This window comes from Pimephales promelas, chromosome 1, assembly GCF_988280905.1.
Source record: "Pimephales promelas chromosome 1, fPimPro1.hap1.1, whole genome shotgun sequence".
In the NCBI taxonomy this organism is placed as follows: domain Eukaryota; kingdom Metazoa; phylum Chordata; class Actinopteri; order Cypriniformes; family Leuciscidae; genus Pimephales; species Pimephales promelas.
In genome coordinates, this window is record NC_142769.1 from 51,991,581 (window position 1) to 52,009,619 (window position 18,039).

The 18,039-nt window shown below is 38.6% G+C and overlaps 1 protein-coding gene and 1 long non-coding RNA gene across 2 annotated transcripts in view; one reads left to right on the top strand and one right to left on the bottom strand.

The window, feature by feature from the left end:
• The window catches only part of LOC148998553 (uncharacterized), a 63,535-nt gene that overhangs the window by 5,559 nt on the left and 39,937 nt on the right, over positions 1–18,039 (bottom strand). The window lies entirely within an intron of this gene.
• On the top strand, positions 9,857–16,545 carry LOC120461282 (uncharacterized). Its single transcript, XM_089131857.1, has 9 exons — positions 9,857–9,908; positions 11,479–11,603; positions 11,772–11,862; positions 12,109–12,215; positions 12,578–12,661; positions 14,633–14,700; positions 14,785–14,868; positions 14,945–14,999; positions 15,377–16,545. The coding sequence occupies exons 1-9, from the start codon at positions 9,857–9,859 to the stop codon at positions 16,532–16,534; spliced, it is 1,824 nt and encodes a 607-aa protein (XP_088987983.1). The 3' UTR covers positions 16,535–16,545.

Here is an 18,039-nt window from a genome sequence, read left to right on the forward strand (position 1 = left end):
CATGGTGATTTTGGTAATGCTGTTATCAGGAAGTTTAAAAAAATGGCAGTCAATTATAGCCTGGCTAATGACAGACCACACGTCTGGGAACCACATGTTCATTTTCTCGTATTTGAGGCGTGGTTTACGAATGCCCAGAGACGTTTATTGGGTGCTAAGAACGTCTATCAAATGCGCCTTACATAGCTCATAGCCAATCGTTTCAATTATACCAGATGACGTATGTAGAGTGACAGAAATTAGACGAGGAAGAAGACGATGGGTCAGAGATTTATTTGCGTTCTAAACTAGAACAATATCTAAGGCTGCTTCGAAACGTAACATTGCGTCCGCTGCCATGTTGGATCCATAGATATGAACAACCTGCTTCTGTGTGTCGCATAGACGTCGTCATGGTCTTGCTGCTCCCTCCCCGTTCTGTGATTGGTCCCCTCGCTGAGGCGAAAATCTGGTCCATGGTATCTAGAGTATCTATATCACCATATGAGAAAGGAAATTAAGTCGTTATCAGTCACATGACAAGAAACATATAGTTACAGATGGTGTTATTGGTCATGCAGTTGTAAGATAACTAAATGACACCGCAAAATGGGTCTGGAGTTATATCTACTATTTGTGTGTATGAAGCTTACATTTTCTTCACTACATTGCAAAGCATAATTTCAAACTTTTTACTACACTTTATTTCAGAAAAAACAATCTGTTCCTCGTCATTTTAAAGTGGAGAAATCGAGAACTCTTAAAAACATCTTAAAACATCTTAAAACATCTGGACCTCAAGGGAAGACATTTGTTTTTTCTCTTGTATTGTTTTTGGGGAAAATTACTTTGAAATGCTAAAGGACACGCTCAGCAGTTACCAGCACGCAGCTAAAGCAGCTAGAACTAAATATTTTTCTGATCTAATAAGTAGAACAGCGCACTGCCCAAGAGTTCTGTTTCTCACAATAAACACTGTGCTAAACCCGACCACTTTGTCTTTAACTGAATCTACACTCTATACCTGTGAGGATTTCCTGAACTTTTTTGTTAGAAAGATTGAACTAATAAGAGAACGAATACCCTCTCTAGATTTGTACCCTGTTCTAGAAACCCCCAGGCCATGTTCTTCCCTACTGGATCACTTTGATGCTGTCTCTCTTCCAGCACTAGCAGATATAGTCAAACATCTGAAACTGTCATCCACTCCCCTGGATCCTATTCCATCCAGACTCTTTAAAGATGTATTTGCATTTATAGGCCCTGGTATACTATCTATTGTGAATGGCTCATTATCAAATGGTGTTGTTCCACCCTGTCTCAAGCAAGCAGTGGTTGCTCCTCAAATCAAAAAGCCTGGCCTCGACTACACCGATTTGAATAATTTTCGCCCAATTTCAAAATTACCATTTGTATCTAAAATTTTAGAGAAGGTTGTGTTACTTCAAATTACCTCAGCTTTAAGTGAGAATGATATTTTAGATAACTTCCAATCTGGTTTTAGATCTAGGCACAGTACAGAGACTGCTCTGGTAAAAGTGCTAAATGACCTCTTAATAGCAACTGATTCTGGGTTGGCAGCTGTTTTATTTACACTGGATCTCAGTGCCGCATTTGACACTGTTGATCACTCGATTCTTTTAAAAAGGTTGGAGTGTGAGGTTGGCATTCATGGAAGAGCGTTAACATGGTTCCACTCATATCTACAGGACAGAACATTTTGTGTTAACTTTGCAAATGTTTCATCTTCTGCAGTAACCTTAAAATATGGCCTCCCCCAAGGCTCTATTCTGAGTCCTACATTATTTGCTCTTTATATGTGTCCCATAGGATCTATTTGTCGCCGTTTTGATATTTCCTATCATATGTATGCTGATGACACACAGATCTATCTACCTCTCAAAGTAGGGAACGAACAGTCCCTCAAGCCTTTGTTGGACTGTTTGAATGAGATTAAAATTTGGCTGTCTAAAAACTTTCTCCAGCTCAATGAAAAAAAATCTGAAATTATAATATTTGGCCCACAAAACTGCAAAGAGAAGATAGCCAATCTACTTGCTCCACTTGATATGACGGTGAAAGATAGTGTGAGAAATCTTGGCATTATAGTCGACTCATCACTTAGCTTTGACAAACAGATAAACTCTGTTGTAAAGAGCAGTTTTTATCAGCTTAGAGTGATTTCTAAGATAAAACCCCTTCTCACTTTTAAAGATTTGGAAGTCGTTGTCCATGCTTTTATCACATCAAGAATAGACTATTGCAATTCTCTTTATGCAGGGATCTGTCAACGCCAACTGCGCCGTCTTCAGCTGGTGCAAAACGCCGCAGCAAGGCTTTTAACTGGCACTAAAAAAAGGGATCACATTACCCCAGTACTTCGTGGTCTTCATTGGCTACCAGTTCAATATAGGATTGAATACAAGATTTTATTGATGGTTTTTAAAGCCTTGCATAATATGTCCCCAGACTACATTGTCGACCTCCTGGGAGTGTACAAATCGGGGAGGACATTAAGATCATCAAATCAACTTTTGCTGACAGTCCCTTACTCCAAAAAGAAGACTAGGGGTGATCGAGCATTCTCAGTTGCAGCCCCCAAGCTATGATCTATGAGCCCCCAAGGATAATCTCCCCACTAATATCCGGCAAGCTCAAACAATAGAAATTTTTAAGTCCCATTTAAAAACTTATCTTTTTAACCTAGCCTTTAGTTAGTGTATTGTTACAGTGTACATATATAATTTAACCATTTTCAGTTTCATTATTTTGATTCCTTTCTACACTGTACTCACTATATTTTACGTGGAGTATGTCGAAGAGTGTATGGTCTACTCTCACACACACTTTTACAGATAAATGTTTTACTGTTTTGAGCTACCTGTGAAGCACTTTGGGCAATGAACGTTGCTATTAAATGTGCTATATAAATAAATAAAAGTTGAAGTTGAAGTTGAAAAAGAAATAGAAACTTTTTTGCTCATTTATAGGCTTCGTTTTTCCTCTTCTGAAAGCTGAGACCCCTCACATTCGCAACAGAGATGAGATAAAGACATTAAAGTGCTCGTATCATAGCCTGGCTGCGCCCTCCTACGCACTTCCGCTCAATTTCATTTTACTTCTGTACTACGTCTGGGATCGCTCCATATCCTTAGGTTTCCAGAAACCAATTTTTTGTAGGACCAATCAGCAAATAGAGGGAGTGGCTGAGAAAGATGACGTTGATGTAAGCGCATCAGTTTCAATTCAGTAATGGCAGCGGAGAAAGACGTGAGAAAAGCTATTCGGTCCGTTGTTGGAAAAGAAACTGCCGAATATACAGAATTTAAAGCCGGATTGTTATCGTCTCACCTCTTGTTGCACAACGGAGGACCAAGTGAAGGAGGCAGAAAGTTTGGAAGTTTGTGCTGGGCAGCTCGTGCACAATGACCGACGGAAGGTTTAGCCTGGTGTTCGCGGTGTTCGGAAGCCCCGTGTCCTGGCTGCTAAACTATTGTTGAAGATCCGCTCAGGAGTCATGACAGTCGCTCATATTCCCAACTGTATATTTACTGATTCTTGTGATGAACATTTTGAGCCCCTTTGTGCACTCGTACAGGAGGTTGGTGTGTCAGTTTTACATGTTCTAAATCATACAAATTGGTTGTGATTTAAAAAAAAATAATTGTCATAAATAAAAATGTGAAAAACCATATTTTGAAGATATTTGATTTTCACTTTTAGATGGCAATGGTTGTTTGTTTTACTAAAAAAAATAAATGCCACATAAAAATGTACAAACACATACTTTGAAGACCATAATTAAGGTAATTAAGAAACAATAAGACGTAATATGAAAAATTGTTGTTTATTATCATATCTGCAGATAGAGACAGACTGATCATTCACTGTAGCTGCTACAGCATTTGCGGCAGATCAGAAAACGACCACAGCGGCGTATTTGTAATGATTAGACACAGCTTCCACCGTTGAATGAATATATCACTGTCCTTCATGTCAAATATACATTTCGAATTAATAATTGTTCCTAGATTAACAAAACCTGCGGCGCTCGTTGACTGAAATCCTATTGTAAACATAATCCTCTGATCATTCGGACTTGTTGTTTATTTCGGCGCGTGACATACGTCACTCACGACACCCCGTTAGCGATTGGCTATGGCTGATCGTGAGTGACTTTGGGCAGATCCAATAGTTTTGAACTTTAATAGTGAACCCGCCTACAAGGAAGGAAACGTTTCTCAATTGAGCGCTTCCAGACTCTATGTGGAAATGAAATGAACTAGAGTCTGGTTGAACCAGGCTACTCGTATCATGCTTTCATTCCCCTAAAGGTCATATAAAATGTTAGATATAGACATTTGAATATAAACATTCTCTTCACTCATTTGTTTAGATCCACATTTAGACTTTCACGGAGGACAATATTTACATCTCTGACTTGAAACAGAAGCAGAAACAGTGTGTTATTGTTGTCACAGAATGGGGAATGCGTGCGAGGACTCAAGTGCAAAACAATGCGTATATATATTAAGTCAAGTCAAGTCACATTTATTTATATAGCGCTTTTCACAATACAGATTGTATCAAAGCAGCTTCACAGTGATAACATGAAAGTAGCACAACACAGATCAACAACATTGCTAAACACTAAATAACCCCAACTGAGCAAGCTCAAAGCAAGCCAAAAGCAAGGCGACAGTGGCAAGGAACCAAAACTCCATCAGATTGGATGGAGAAAAAACCTTGGGAGAACCCAGGCTCAGTCGGGGGCCAGTTCTCCTCTGGCTTACATTCATATTGTTTAAATATAAATATTAAATATAAATATTGTTTATGAATCAAACGGCGCCATAACATATCGCAGGCGTTGAGTCGTCTCTTCACAGGCGTTGAGTCGTCTCATCACAGGCGTTGGGGCATCCGAAATCCCCGTGAGAGGCTGGACACAAAACTGGACCTGACGAACGCCATTTTTCTCGGGACAAGCGTCCCGAGATAACAGCAGAAAGGCAGATGGGAAATAATTAGCATAGCTGATGTTCATAATGATTTCCGTTATAACTCACAAACTCTCTGTAACCTGAACTCTCCGCAACCCAACCATACGCGCCGACCCGTTTGTCTAAGAGGCTGTCGAGCCCCACTGGTGCGTTAAGCAGTTTCAGTGGCAAACGGTTCCGTATGGCATAACAGAGGACTAGAAGGTAAGCATTATGTGAATGCGTCACTAAAGAGAAGCGTCTTTAATCTAGTTTTAAACTGTGTCAGCGAGTCAGAGGCTCGGACCGTATCGGGAAGGCCATTCCAGAGTTTTGGAGCTAAATGTGAGAACGCCTACTATATTAAGTAAATGACACGAAACAAAACTACAACCAAAACTTCCTCATGGGGAAAAACTGGACAGAAATCCAGAGGGAGGGGAGCTAAGAGGGACAGGCGGGTCTGGATTCCTGGCTGAGGACCAGGGTGGTGCCAGCAGGACTAATTGTTTATCATTGATCGTCACTCATTGTTTACACATAGATTTCGCAAGACGATTTCGATATATCTAAATATGTTTAGATCTTCACAGAGAAAGGTAAAACTTCGAAAATCTCTGTGTAAACAATGAGTGACGTACACACGCAAGCGATCACTTCCGGCGCATGCGCAGACCGAAGCGCCCGTGCCGTCAGATCAGTTAGACATGGCGTGTTACAAGAGGTAAATACTGTTCGTTTTCTCACACAAACCGCTCGTTTTCTGTCTTAGGCTATCTACGAGTCATTAAATCATGTTTAATCTGGACTTCTCTGTACATGCTCTTTGAGGTGGTGACCATAAACCTCCATTATGACTGACAGACAAGAACGGTTTGACCTAAAAATATCAAAATTGAAAATACTGTGAAAACAAAGACACCTACATTTTAGATGCCCTTGAGGTAAGATAAAACATACCAAAAATTCATTTCAAAGTGAACTATCCCTTTAACAATACTATAAAACACTTATTACAAACTAAAAACTCACAACAATCACTTTCACAATATAAAATGTCACACACTGTATCAGTCTATTTCTTCTGAAGACATTTCTTCTTTCTTTATTTCATCTGAATTATATCAGGAGTTTTTTGTCATCTATGATCAGATGTTTAGAACATGTCTAAAAAAAGAGGATAGAAATTATTTCAAATCAATCAAAATGCAATCACAACTTTCTCAAATATGTATATTAAAAGGTGACAGTTGAATGCATTCTTGGTCTTGCAGGTGTCATAATCATATTTCTGAAAGTACACACACACAGCAGGAAGAATTTGTAGTGAACTACCCTATTAGATTTGGTTGGGAGGGACTTTGTTCATCAATAAATAGTGTTTCAGTCAGAGCTGACGATCATTCAACCAGACACTCTTCACTGACTGCAGGTGTGTATGAATATTCATCCTTCTTCTACTAAATAGTTCATGTTTTGTCTTGAAATAGTTTGACAGGACATGATATTCCTCCTATTACACCTATATTTAAATAGATTTGTTTATTTATAAACAAATATTGCAACACCATTTTACAACTAAACATTTATTCTGAAGCATTAATGTATTATTTTATTGTCAGCAGGTATCTGATCTTCTGCAAGCTTCAGTTCAGCACCCGCTACAGATTCTAGGTGAGCTGAATATTCTACTACAATGAATTAAGGAATTCACATATTAAAATTCCAATAAAAAGATAATAAATGTAAACATAATAGGTGTGGTGTGTAATCACACCAGTCTCTGTGAAAACACAACGTGTTGTGTCTATAAATATTACTTTACAAACTTTCTAGTTTTTCTTTTTTTATACTGTATGATAGATGTTAGTGCAGCTCTTGGAGACGTGACAAACATTTACATCCACACAAATGAAAGGAAAATTAGAAATCTCTGAGATCAATATATTGTGTAATTTATGTAAGTCTGTCAAGAACATTTCAGAGGAGGTTATTCATGCAGCAAATGCTAACATCCCTAACATCTTGTAACGCTTTTACTTAGAATGATCCGGATAGCTCACCTAAACGGTTGTAGACAGGTGTAACGTTAAGCAAAGACTCAAGACGTAGCTGATATTCCACCGTGGTTTATTATAAACGTCGTCTCATGCTCATATGGGCATCTCGCAACTCACACCACTAACAACAACAACTGCGTTACCAAAAAGAAATAAAAGCAGTAGAAACTGGCTTACACGTATACATGCGCTCACAGCTCGCGCTTCACATGTCGACTGACCACACTGAGAGCGGAAGTCACAGAGTACCTACTATTTTAAAGGCGCAGTACCTTATTCTACTTGTTACAATCTGCTAACATCCCTAAACTACCACTTAGGGCACAATATAATTCAGTATTCCTCAAATCTTTTTCTGAGAGCAACTGTCCTGCATACTTTAGTTCCAACCCTAAATACACTTAAACCAACTAGTCAAGGTCTTCAGAGTTACTCGAAAATTCCTGGTATACGAGTTTGATCAGTCTTGGTTGGAGATAAACTCTGCAGGACATTTACCCTCCAGGGCCAGATTTGAGGAATCCTGCTATAATTGAAACTAATTACTTTTCATAGACAATTTAGAATATTTCACTAACATAACTCTGAAAACAATGTGGGAACACAACCTCAACGAAATTCAAAAGGGTGAAATAACCGTACCTTTACCCTCCGCAGTAGTTGATTGGGAGTATTATAATAACATTATTAATAATCAATACTCATCAAGGCATGGTGACAGACAGTTGTGCGAGCTGACAAACAATTAAAATAAAAAAAATACACACTTAGTCATTGTGCTTTGGAGTTTATTCAAAATTATAAATGAATGTGCTGCTTGAATACATTACTGGCACATTTGGTATTCTGTCAACACAGGCTTTGATCCTGAGTTTAGCTGTAACATCATCAGTAGAGAACAGCCAATCACATGATGATAGAGTTTATAGAATATTAGGAATTTAAACAAATGTACACAGGAAGATTCGTCGTCTTTTGGGAGGTGATGGAAACTACAGTCGTTGGCAGGATCACTCTGATTTCGTTTGCCCCAGAGCTCCGTAACGACATCTCTCATAAAGATTTGCGTCTTTAAATAGTAAAATAATTCTCCGAAAAACAGCTAGCCTCTTCGCTAACTAACACACAAAATACCATTGGAATGCTACTTCCGCCGCCTCACCGGAAGTTTCACCCACTTTATTTTTTACAGGAGCGCCCCTCGGAAACTTGTGGATAGGCTTACCTATAGAGTTGATAACATGAAAAATATGACGCACTACTCGCGTATCATCAAGAGGCTCAAACTACAGCACTAAAGGCACTTGAATCTGTTCTAATACAACATTGATATAGGGACATCTTGTGGACAACGTAATACACTGCCTTACATCTGCCCCTTCTTTAACTGATGGTGTCCCACCCATCTAATTAACCAAAACTCTAGGGTGGTCAAGCCTGGGCATGGGTAGCCAACTATTATCAGGGTGCATGTAGTATAGCTCCCCATGGGCCCTGCTGCTCCTCTGACTTCTGGCCTTTAGCCACAACTTTCTCCCTCTTTCTATCTTTTGGCGGTCACTCTCTGGGTTCACCACTTGGGTCTCGAGTAAGTTAAGTTGGGTGATGACGGCTCCTCCTCGGGTTTCTTCTTAGAGGGGTTAGGCTCTTGAGTGGGGGGTGGCATCATTACCAGTAAAAAGCACTCTCTCTCTCTTTTTGCTACGTGTTTCTTATGTTAGCCTTCTCTGTGCTCATTTTCTCCTCCTCTAGTGCTCTTAATTAGGGCTCTGTCCCATCACCCCTTGTTCCCTCTTCAGCCTCTGATTCAATGCCTGTCCCACATATCTTCCATCCTCTTGTCGCACCACATACACAGGCAAATCTTGAGCAATAACCTTAACAACACGATTAGTGGGAATAGGATTAAGTGGATAGGTAGTAGGGCGATTGAAAAGGAGGAGGTTGGACACCTCTGCTTTTGAAAGCAGAGAGAAGGAGGGTAGAATGTGTGTGTTATAGCCAGTATAGTATGTGATAAATTTGTGGTTTGGTAAATTGGCGATTTACCCAATCTTCCTAACTTTTCACCACTGCGCATATCATACGTCATTACACTATTTCAACATCATTGCACATGCGCAGTCCTTTCAGTTTTGGTTTTCAATAGAATCAAGTGTTTATGTTATCTTGATCAGATTAGAAAATAATATAACCATCCGTTTCAATCTGATTTGGATCGAGCTCAATCGGATCGATTAAGGTGCCTTTCCGTTCGAATGAGCTGTCAATCCGATTATTAACAGATAATTGGTTGCGTTTAAACATAGCCACCGTGTAAGTCTGATACTTTGTAAACACAGTTTCCCGGTGCACATATCACCTAGCTCTTGTCATTTCTGTCTGTGATGTGTATCAAATGGTCTTTAATGGATTGCTGGTGTGTGAGTGTATCATCTGTGGATGACTTCAAATTGCCAAAATAGGACAGACCACAAAGGAAATTAGGTAATGCGTCATTTTACAGTACAGTACTTACAGTGTACTTACAGTGTACTTACCTAGAAAGTACTGGCTAATATAAGGTAAGTACATGGAACAGGGGTAGGTTTAGGGGTAGGTTCAGGGTTAGTACTAGTTATTACCCAGTAATTGTAGTTACTAAAATAACTACATAGTATTTACATGGGTAACTGGACTGTAAAAGGAAGCGTTACCGGAAATTATACCAAAACATTATTCCAATTCCCCAAATTAAATAGAGTTTTATTGATGCTTAAAACGTCAATGAGTTTTTAATGGGAAAAATATGTTTGTATTTTAAGGTATTTTTCTATTTTTCTAACAGCATTGGAAATGAGTGATTTAAAACAAAACACTCAACAGGGGATTGACAAGTCAAGGACAGGTAAGTATTCAAAGTCATCAGCAGTCAGAGAGGCAAGGCAAGTTTATTTATATAGTACATTTCATACACAATGGTAATTCAACATATATAGAAGAAATTAAAATAATCAAAAGAAATCAGAATAATGAAAACAATTTAGAATAAAAAAGATAAAGTAATAGCAATTAAGCAGTACAGTAAAAACAGTCAGATGTACAGTGGCACAGTGCTCATTCAGTAAATGCACAGCTAAACAGATGTGTTTTGAGTCTGGATTTGAATGTGACTAATGTAGGAGCACACCTGATCTCTTCTGGAAGCTGGTTCCAGCTGCGGCTGGCATAATAGCTAAAAGCAGACTCTTAGAGTGAACCCTTGGTGTCTCTAGCTGATGTGATCCTAATGATCTGAGTGATCTGTTGGGTTTATATTCAGTGAGCATATCTGCAATATATTGAGGTCCTAACCCATTAAATGATTTATATACCAGTAATAATACTTTAAAATCAATCCTAAATGTAACTGGCAGCCTGTATAAAGACCTGAGGACTGGTGTGATGTGTTCATATTTTCTGGTCCTGCTCAGAATCCTGGCAGCAGCGTTCTGTATGAGCTGCAAATGTCTTATGGTCTTTTTAGGAAGGCCAGTGAGGAGACCATTACAGTAATCCACCCTGCTGGTGATGAAAGCATGCACAAGTTTCTCTAATAAGACTTGACTGGAAACAAAGGGAAATGTTTTCTGAAGTGTTGCTGATCTTGCTGTGGTATTACTGTAAACAGTTAGTGTCCTTGTAAAGCACCACTGTATCTTAAAGTCACAAAGTGAAGCAAATTTTAGAGTGTGTGTCAGAGCTTTTCTGAGATGAGAGGACAAATATTATAAGTGAATAACTGTAGCATTATTAAGATCAAATGAGAAAGGCCAGCCCATTCTCACCCCCAAGGCGTCACCTAACTGACGCCTTGGGAAGCATTTGGACATGCTTCAATATCTGACGCTTTAGGCGCCCTTTAGCGTCAGTGAGATGACGCCCTAGGATCGCGTGTACCCTACCCCCACCCCACACCTAAACCTAACCGCGTCCTCTAACAGACGCTTTCCTTTAGCATCAGTTAGATGACGCCGTAGGATCGCGTCATGTAAGTGACGCTAAAGGGCGCCTAAAACGTCAAATATTGAAGCATGGTCAAAGGTGACGCCTTGGGGTGAGAATACGTTGGAAAAGGAGGTCAGTGGAGGGAAGGGTTATGAATAGCACAGACATTAACACTCATATACCGTACAAAAATACACAATGATGTTCTCATTGTTGTGTATTTTTGTAGGCTGTATGAGTGTTAATGGGTTAAGAAGTGTTAGGGACTGAGAAGCGTTAATTTAACACTGTTTAAACATTGCTGGCTGAATTAATGAACATAAGAGTCATAAGAGTACAGCTGTGATTTAATAAACTCTACAAATACGACAGTAGCTTGTACAATCAGATTACAGTTTAGAAATTAGTTAAAGGTACAGTGTGTTTTTACTAATGATTAAGGTAGTGTGGTTTCAGTACTTTATAATAATTACACAAAATCTCGCTTATAGAACTGTTAGAAAAACATGAATACACCATAATAGAAGAGCTTGGGCGAGGATTGTCAGGAATAGCATTTCTGATGAACAGTCCAGAAGGAGATCCTTATGTGGTCAAAGAGATCCGTTATAGAGATGTAAGTATACTATCTGAAGTTTATTAAAGCATTTATCTGTTTGCTATTACAAATGCTACTTAAGATGGCATTTTAACTGTTATAAGTGTCACTTTTACATTTAAGTGTTTCTTTAGCAAAAAAAAAACAACAACAAAAAAAACAATAAATAAAAAGTGTTTCTGTCAGGAGACGGATCTGGACAAAATCAAAGAGGAAGTCAAGATCTTGAGAAGTCTGAAACATCCATATATTGTTGACTACGAGGAAACATTTGAAGGTGTGTTTGTTTAAAGAGTCAGTCTTCCTTCATTCTGGATTTAAAATACTGTATAACTTTTTTTTCCCCAAAAAAACAAATTTGTCAAAATAATGGTGAACGTGTTGTGAGTAAAAAATGAGGGACAATAAAACAGACCATCTGAAAACCAAAAATCTGCAGAGAGATTCTTAAATATACAGTACATTGATGAATGTATTATCAGTCACATTATATTATTCTTTGACTGATTTTGTCTTTATTTAGATCAAGAAACTGGACATGTTTATATTGTGATGGAGTATTGTGCTGGAGGAGATCTTTACAAGAAGATGCAAGCAGAGGGAAATAATGGAGTTTTTAAAGAATCACAGGTGAGTGTGTTATTTCACTCAATATACATTTAATTTAATTTAAATTAATTTGTTTACATTTAAAGGAAAAAAAAGAAAACTGCAATATTGCGCATTTGATAGATAACTAGTTCTTTTGATAAAGTAAAATTGCTTAAAATATGATACGTAAAATATGCTTGTTAGTGTTACAACGAAGATCTGGATACAAATTCAGTGAGTTTAATAATAAAATAAACATAACAAATCCAATATGGGGAACCAGAGAACAGAAAGAGTGCACCGAACGTAACATCCATGTCGGAAAAGACTCTGGGTTTAAATACACAAGGGGTAATTGTCAGATTACAAGATAGACCTGTGTGTGTTTCTTCTGTGTGTAGATCATTGACTGGTTTGTTCAGATGTGTCTGGCTCTGCAGCATCTCCATGAGAAGAACATTCTTCACAGAGATATAAAACCACAGGTAAGCACTGACAGTGGCGGTTCTAGTGGGGTGCAGTGGGGTGCCTGGGGGTGGGGGGGGGGTGATTATAAACATGGTATTTTGCTTGTTTATACCTTTATACAGTGTTATGAAAATGTTATGACAACAATAAGGTCTAAATGTAACCGGCCCCTCTAAAAGTACAACTGGCCCCTCCCAGTTGAAATGGTCTAGAACCGCCACTGAGCAATGATAAATGCTTAATGATTAAAAAATTCAAAATTCCAAACGAGATGAGTATGATTTATGAGGTTTACACACACACACACACACACACACACACACATATATATATATATATATATATATATATATATATATACAAACCCAATTCCATAAAAGTTGGGACACTGTACAAATTGTGAATAAAAACAGGAAGTTTGTGGAAGAATGTGGAAGTTTCAAATTTCAATATTATATTTAGAATACAACATAGATGACATATCAAATGTTGAAAGTGAGACATTTTGAATTGCCATGCCAAATATTGGCTCCTTTTGGATTTCATGAGAGCTACAAATTCCAAAAAAGTTGGGACAGGTATTAATAAGAGGCCAGAAAAGTTAAATGTACATATAAGGAACAGCTGGAGGACCAATTTGCAACTTATTAGGTCAATTGGCAACATGATTGGGTATAAAAAGAGCCTCTCAGAGTGGCAGTGTCTCTCAGAAGTCAAGATGGGCAGAGGATCACCAATTCCCCCAATGCTGAGGCAAAAAATAGTGGAGCAATATCAGAAAGGAGTTTCTCAGAGAAAAATTGCAAAGAGTTTGAAGTTATCATCATCAACAGTGCATAATATCATCCAAAGATTCAGCGAATCTGGAACAATCTCTGTGCATAAGGGTCAAGGCCGAAAAACCATACTGAATGCCCGTGATCTTCGGGCCCTTAGACGGCACTGCATCACACACAGGAATGCTACTGTAATGGAAATCACAACATGGGCTCAAGAATACTTCCAGAAAACATTGTCAGTGAACACAATCCACCGTGCCATTCACCGTTGCCGGCTAAAACTCTATAGGTCAAAAAAGAAGCCATATCTAAACGGGAACCAGAAGCGCAGGCGTTTTCTCTGGGCCAAGGCTCATTTAAAGTGGACTCTAGCAAAGTGGAAAACTGTTCTGTGGTCAGACGAATCAAAATTTGAAGTTCTTTTTGGAAAACTGGGACGCCATGTCATCCGGACTACAGAGGACAAGGACAACCCAAGTTGTTATCAGCGCTCAGTTCAGAAGCCTGCATCTCTGATGGTATGGGGTTGCATGAGTGCGTGTGGCATGGGCAGCTTACACATCTGGAAAGGCATCATCAATGCTGAAAGGTATATCCAAGTTCTAGAACAACATATGCTCCCATCCAGACATCGTCTCTTTCAGGGAAGACCTTGTATTTTCCAACAAGACAATGCCAAACCACATACTGCATCAATTACAACATCATGGCTGCGTAGAAGAAGGATCCGGGTACTGAAATGGCCAGCCTGCAGTCCAGATCTTTCACCCATAGAAAACATTTGGCGCATCATAAAGAGGAAGATGCAACAAAGAAGACCTAAGACAGTTGAGCAGCTAGAAGCCTTCATTAGACAAGAATGGGACAACATTCCTATTCCTAAACTTGAGCAACTTGTCTCCTCAGTCCCCAGACGTTTGCAGACTGTTATTAAAAGAAGAGGGGATGCCACACAGTGGTAAAAAAGGCCTTGTCCCAACTTTTTTGAGATGTGTTGATGCCATGAAATTTAAAATCAACTTATTTTTCCCTTAAAATTATGCATTTTCTCAGATTAAACATTTGATATGTCATCTATGTTGTATTCTAAATATAATATTGAAATTTGAAACTTTCACATCATTGCATTCTGTTTTTATTCACAATTTGTACAGTGTCCCAACTTTTATGGAATTGGGTTTGTATATTTCTTATATCGTATCATTCTAGAATGTTTTTCTGACTGAGGATGGTTACATTAATCTCTGTGATTTTGGATGCTCAAAAGAACTAAGAAGGTAAGAAATTGGGATTTTTAAAAGCTATTTTTTCTTGACAGTATCAGTGTGATTTTGCATCAGTACATTTTTTTTTTTTTTCAGAGCTGATGTTTATGCAAAATCAGTTGTGGGTTCAGATCTCTATGTAAGCCCTGAAGTGTTTGCACACAGATGTGATTTTAAAAGGTATGCTTTTTGTGCTATTGAGTTACAGTAAATGAAATAATTACCGGTAACTAACAGCTACTTTTGACTTGTTTAGTGACATATGGTCACTGGGATGGTTGCTCCACGATCTCTGCATGCTTGATGTGTGGGTGAGTATATTGTTTTCTTCTTGTTAAGCACTGTATTAAACTATAATTTGCAATAATCTTAACTGCTGCGAATTATGATAATTAGCTTTATAATGCAAATTTACTGTATACAGTAAGAAATCTTAAAAACTGCATCTTAAAAAACTGCAAAAACTGCTAAATAAAATGCCTAGGGAATTTCATTAAAGGTAATAAGGAAGAGATCCTGGCAAACAGACAGCAGATACTGTTAGGACCTCAAAAAACTCAGGAACCTCTTGAGATGCATAAATGTATCTAACTAGAAGTGGCAACAAAATGTGTACATTATTTGTTATTTCTATAAACTCTCCATTGTCAGTCTGTAGAGGTTAACCGGATTTTCCTTCATCCCACAGTCAGATATCATAGAGCGTCGCTTTGCACATGCTTTAAGCATGAATGGAGCCCCACCTCAGATCTCAGAGAGATATTCAGAGGAACTGAGGAAGTTGATCAGACAAATGCTCAGCTGTGACCCTAAAGACAGACCTTCAGCTGCTGAGATTCTGGCAAAACCATTCCTGGAAGAAGTGGTGAACAGAAACAAGAGAATCCCAGAAGCACTGAAAAAGAGATTTATGAAGGACACTGAGATCTTTGCGGAGACCTACAAAGACTCGAAGGGCTTTCTTAGTGAGTGGAAAGAAATAATTGATTCACTAGAAGAGATTCACCGTAAATGCACAATAGGCAGTCTGTCAGGTTCAGTGATCGGAGCCGCTGGAGGAATCACTGCATTAGTTGGTGCAATTTTGATACCTTTCACTTTCGGAGCATCTCTGATAGTATCAGGTGTTGGGATTGGTGTTGGAGTTGCAGGTGGGGCAACAAGTGCTGCATCCAACATTACCAATTCAGTCAAACAAAAAGCACTCTATGAAAGACTAGACAAAATTAGCCAGAAATACAAAGATGTTCACGAACAGATTTTCAACTCATCAGAGACATTGAGGTTACTAAGAAAAATCCAAAAGTTCCGAAGTTTTGTTGGAGATCTTGATAACAGGCAGAACCCATGGTTGGTAGAGAGAATTACTTTTACATTATTGAATGCCACAAAAATCATTTTTCTATGTGTGTTGGCAAATCTTGGCAGTGCAGCTGCTCGGGCAGCTGCTCAGGCAGGTGTTCGGGCAGGTGCTCAGGCAGGTGTTCGGGCAGGTGCTCGGGCAGGTGCTCAGGCAGGTACTCAGGCAGGAGCTCGGGCAGGTGCTCAGGCTGGTGTTCAGGCTGCCAGAGCAGGACGAGCAGCAGCGGCAGCAGCAGAAGCAGTAGTTGCAATAGCTGCAGTCTCAGGTGTGTTGAGTAGTCTCTTAGTCATAGCCGATGCTGTCTTCATAGCAATAGATTCCAGAGAGATTCACCAGATGAGACAGGGAGAAATAAATGATCCAGAAAAGGTCAAATCCAGTGTCCTCAAGGGCATTGCACAGATGAGGAAAATGCATAAAGAACTTGACAATATCTTGGAGGGAATTAAAGAAACAAGGAAGTCACTAAAACAGAATTATTAAGTGAAGAAGTGAAAGGGAATTTTGTTTGCAGAAACAAAATGTCTATGAGCCAAATAAGTCTGAATGAGGCCAAGTTGTGATCATTATATTGCACATAAGACATTATTTCCCTTTAACATACAGGTGGTAGTTTCTTCATGCATTATTTTTCATGATTTACTGTTTAAGGAATTCATGTTTGCTTTGTTTTAGATGTGTTTTAGTGATTTATGGGTGAAAATAACTGACTCAAACCTGATTCTGAAGAATTCCAAGAAAAATGTTCTCATATCCACAGAAGATGAGACAATTCCCTAGATTAACAGCTAATAAATACATTATTTTATAATACGTTAATACGTTTTTTTTTAATATTATTATTATGTCTTTATTAGTCAATTGTTATGTTAATCATAGCACTGTGATCATATGTACAAATCATTTATTTCACTGGCTCAGAGCATTCCAATGTAAAGGGGTTTTATATAGACAAAAAGACCAAAAAATAAACATGTAGCTAAAAAGGACTAGTTATTTTTGCAAGCAGCAGCAGGGAAGATCATGTGGTCATGGCTAATATTGGTCCTTAATTTAAGTTGATTTGAAGGAACTTTCGATATGTAGATATTGTGACATGTTATTCCTATTTACTTAAAATTGTAATATCTTACATGTCATAAATACATTTATTTACTTTATTTTGTGAATTGCACAATCTGTTTCTGATATAGTTGATGCTAACCATCACAGGTGGGATCAGTATCCAAAAACTTTCCTCAAGTAAAAGTACAAGTACTTATAGAAAAGGTAATGATCTTAAAACACATGGTGGTCATGGTTTAGCAGTACCTTTGTCTTTCTTTGTTTTTGTTTTGAAGTAACGTTACACGTCTGCAGTTTTATTGTTCTTGAGTTTCATCAATGCTCATTTAGCTGCGTTGTTTTCTGATGCTTTTCTAAACGTATCATATTGTCAATACAGATTTTTTGTGGTAAGATTAGACCGTAGTCATTTATCTTGTTAGTGTGCTTGTTTTAACAAGAGAAATAGTCGACTTTCACTAATAACACAAAACAGTTAACTCACATACCAATATATCCATATGAAGAAGAGGTCGTTCTGCAGGTTCGTCGTGGCAGTGTGACGCTGAAGCTTCGATACGAGCTTCGAAACCCTGAACTACAAACCTAGAGAACCACTGCTTCAAAGCTTGCTTTGGTGCGAAAAAAATCATGTGACATATGACGTCTGAAAGAGGCAAGTGCTTCATTGCCTGAATGAATCATCTGACTGGTTTGCGGTCCAATCAGGTGATTCACTGGAACGGCGCGTCTCGATTCTGACAGGTGATAGGTTGAAACAGTTTTGAGCGCCTTTTAAGGTGTGTTCCATTCGACAGGGTCCCTACACAAGTGTTCACTGCTCCCTACTCCCTGAACACGGTATATCAGTTGAAGTGGACTTCACTGACTTCCTGTGAAGTGATGTATCAATGTTCCCTTATTCCCTATGCCGTTTGCAGTGC

What these genes read in the sequence shown, in the direction of transcription:
- LOC120461282 (XM_089131857.1), top strand. Translation starts at nt 9,857, where the DNA reads ATGAGTGATTTAAAACAAAACACTCAACAGGGGATTGACAAGTCAAGG. An exon ending in ACAGAGATATAAAACCACAG is followed by an intron (nt 12,662 to 14,632) that starts GTAAGCACTGAC and finishes GTATCATTCTAG; the next exon opens with AATGTTTTTCTGACTGAGGA. An exon ending in TCTGCATGCTTGATGTGTGG is followed by an intron (nt 15,000 to 15,376) that starts GTGAGTATATTG and finishes TTCATCCCACAG; the next exon opens with TCAGATATCATAGAGCGTCG.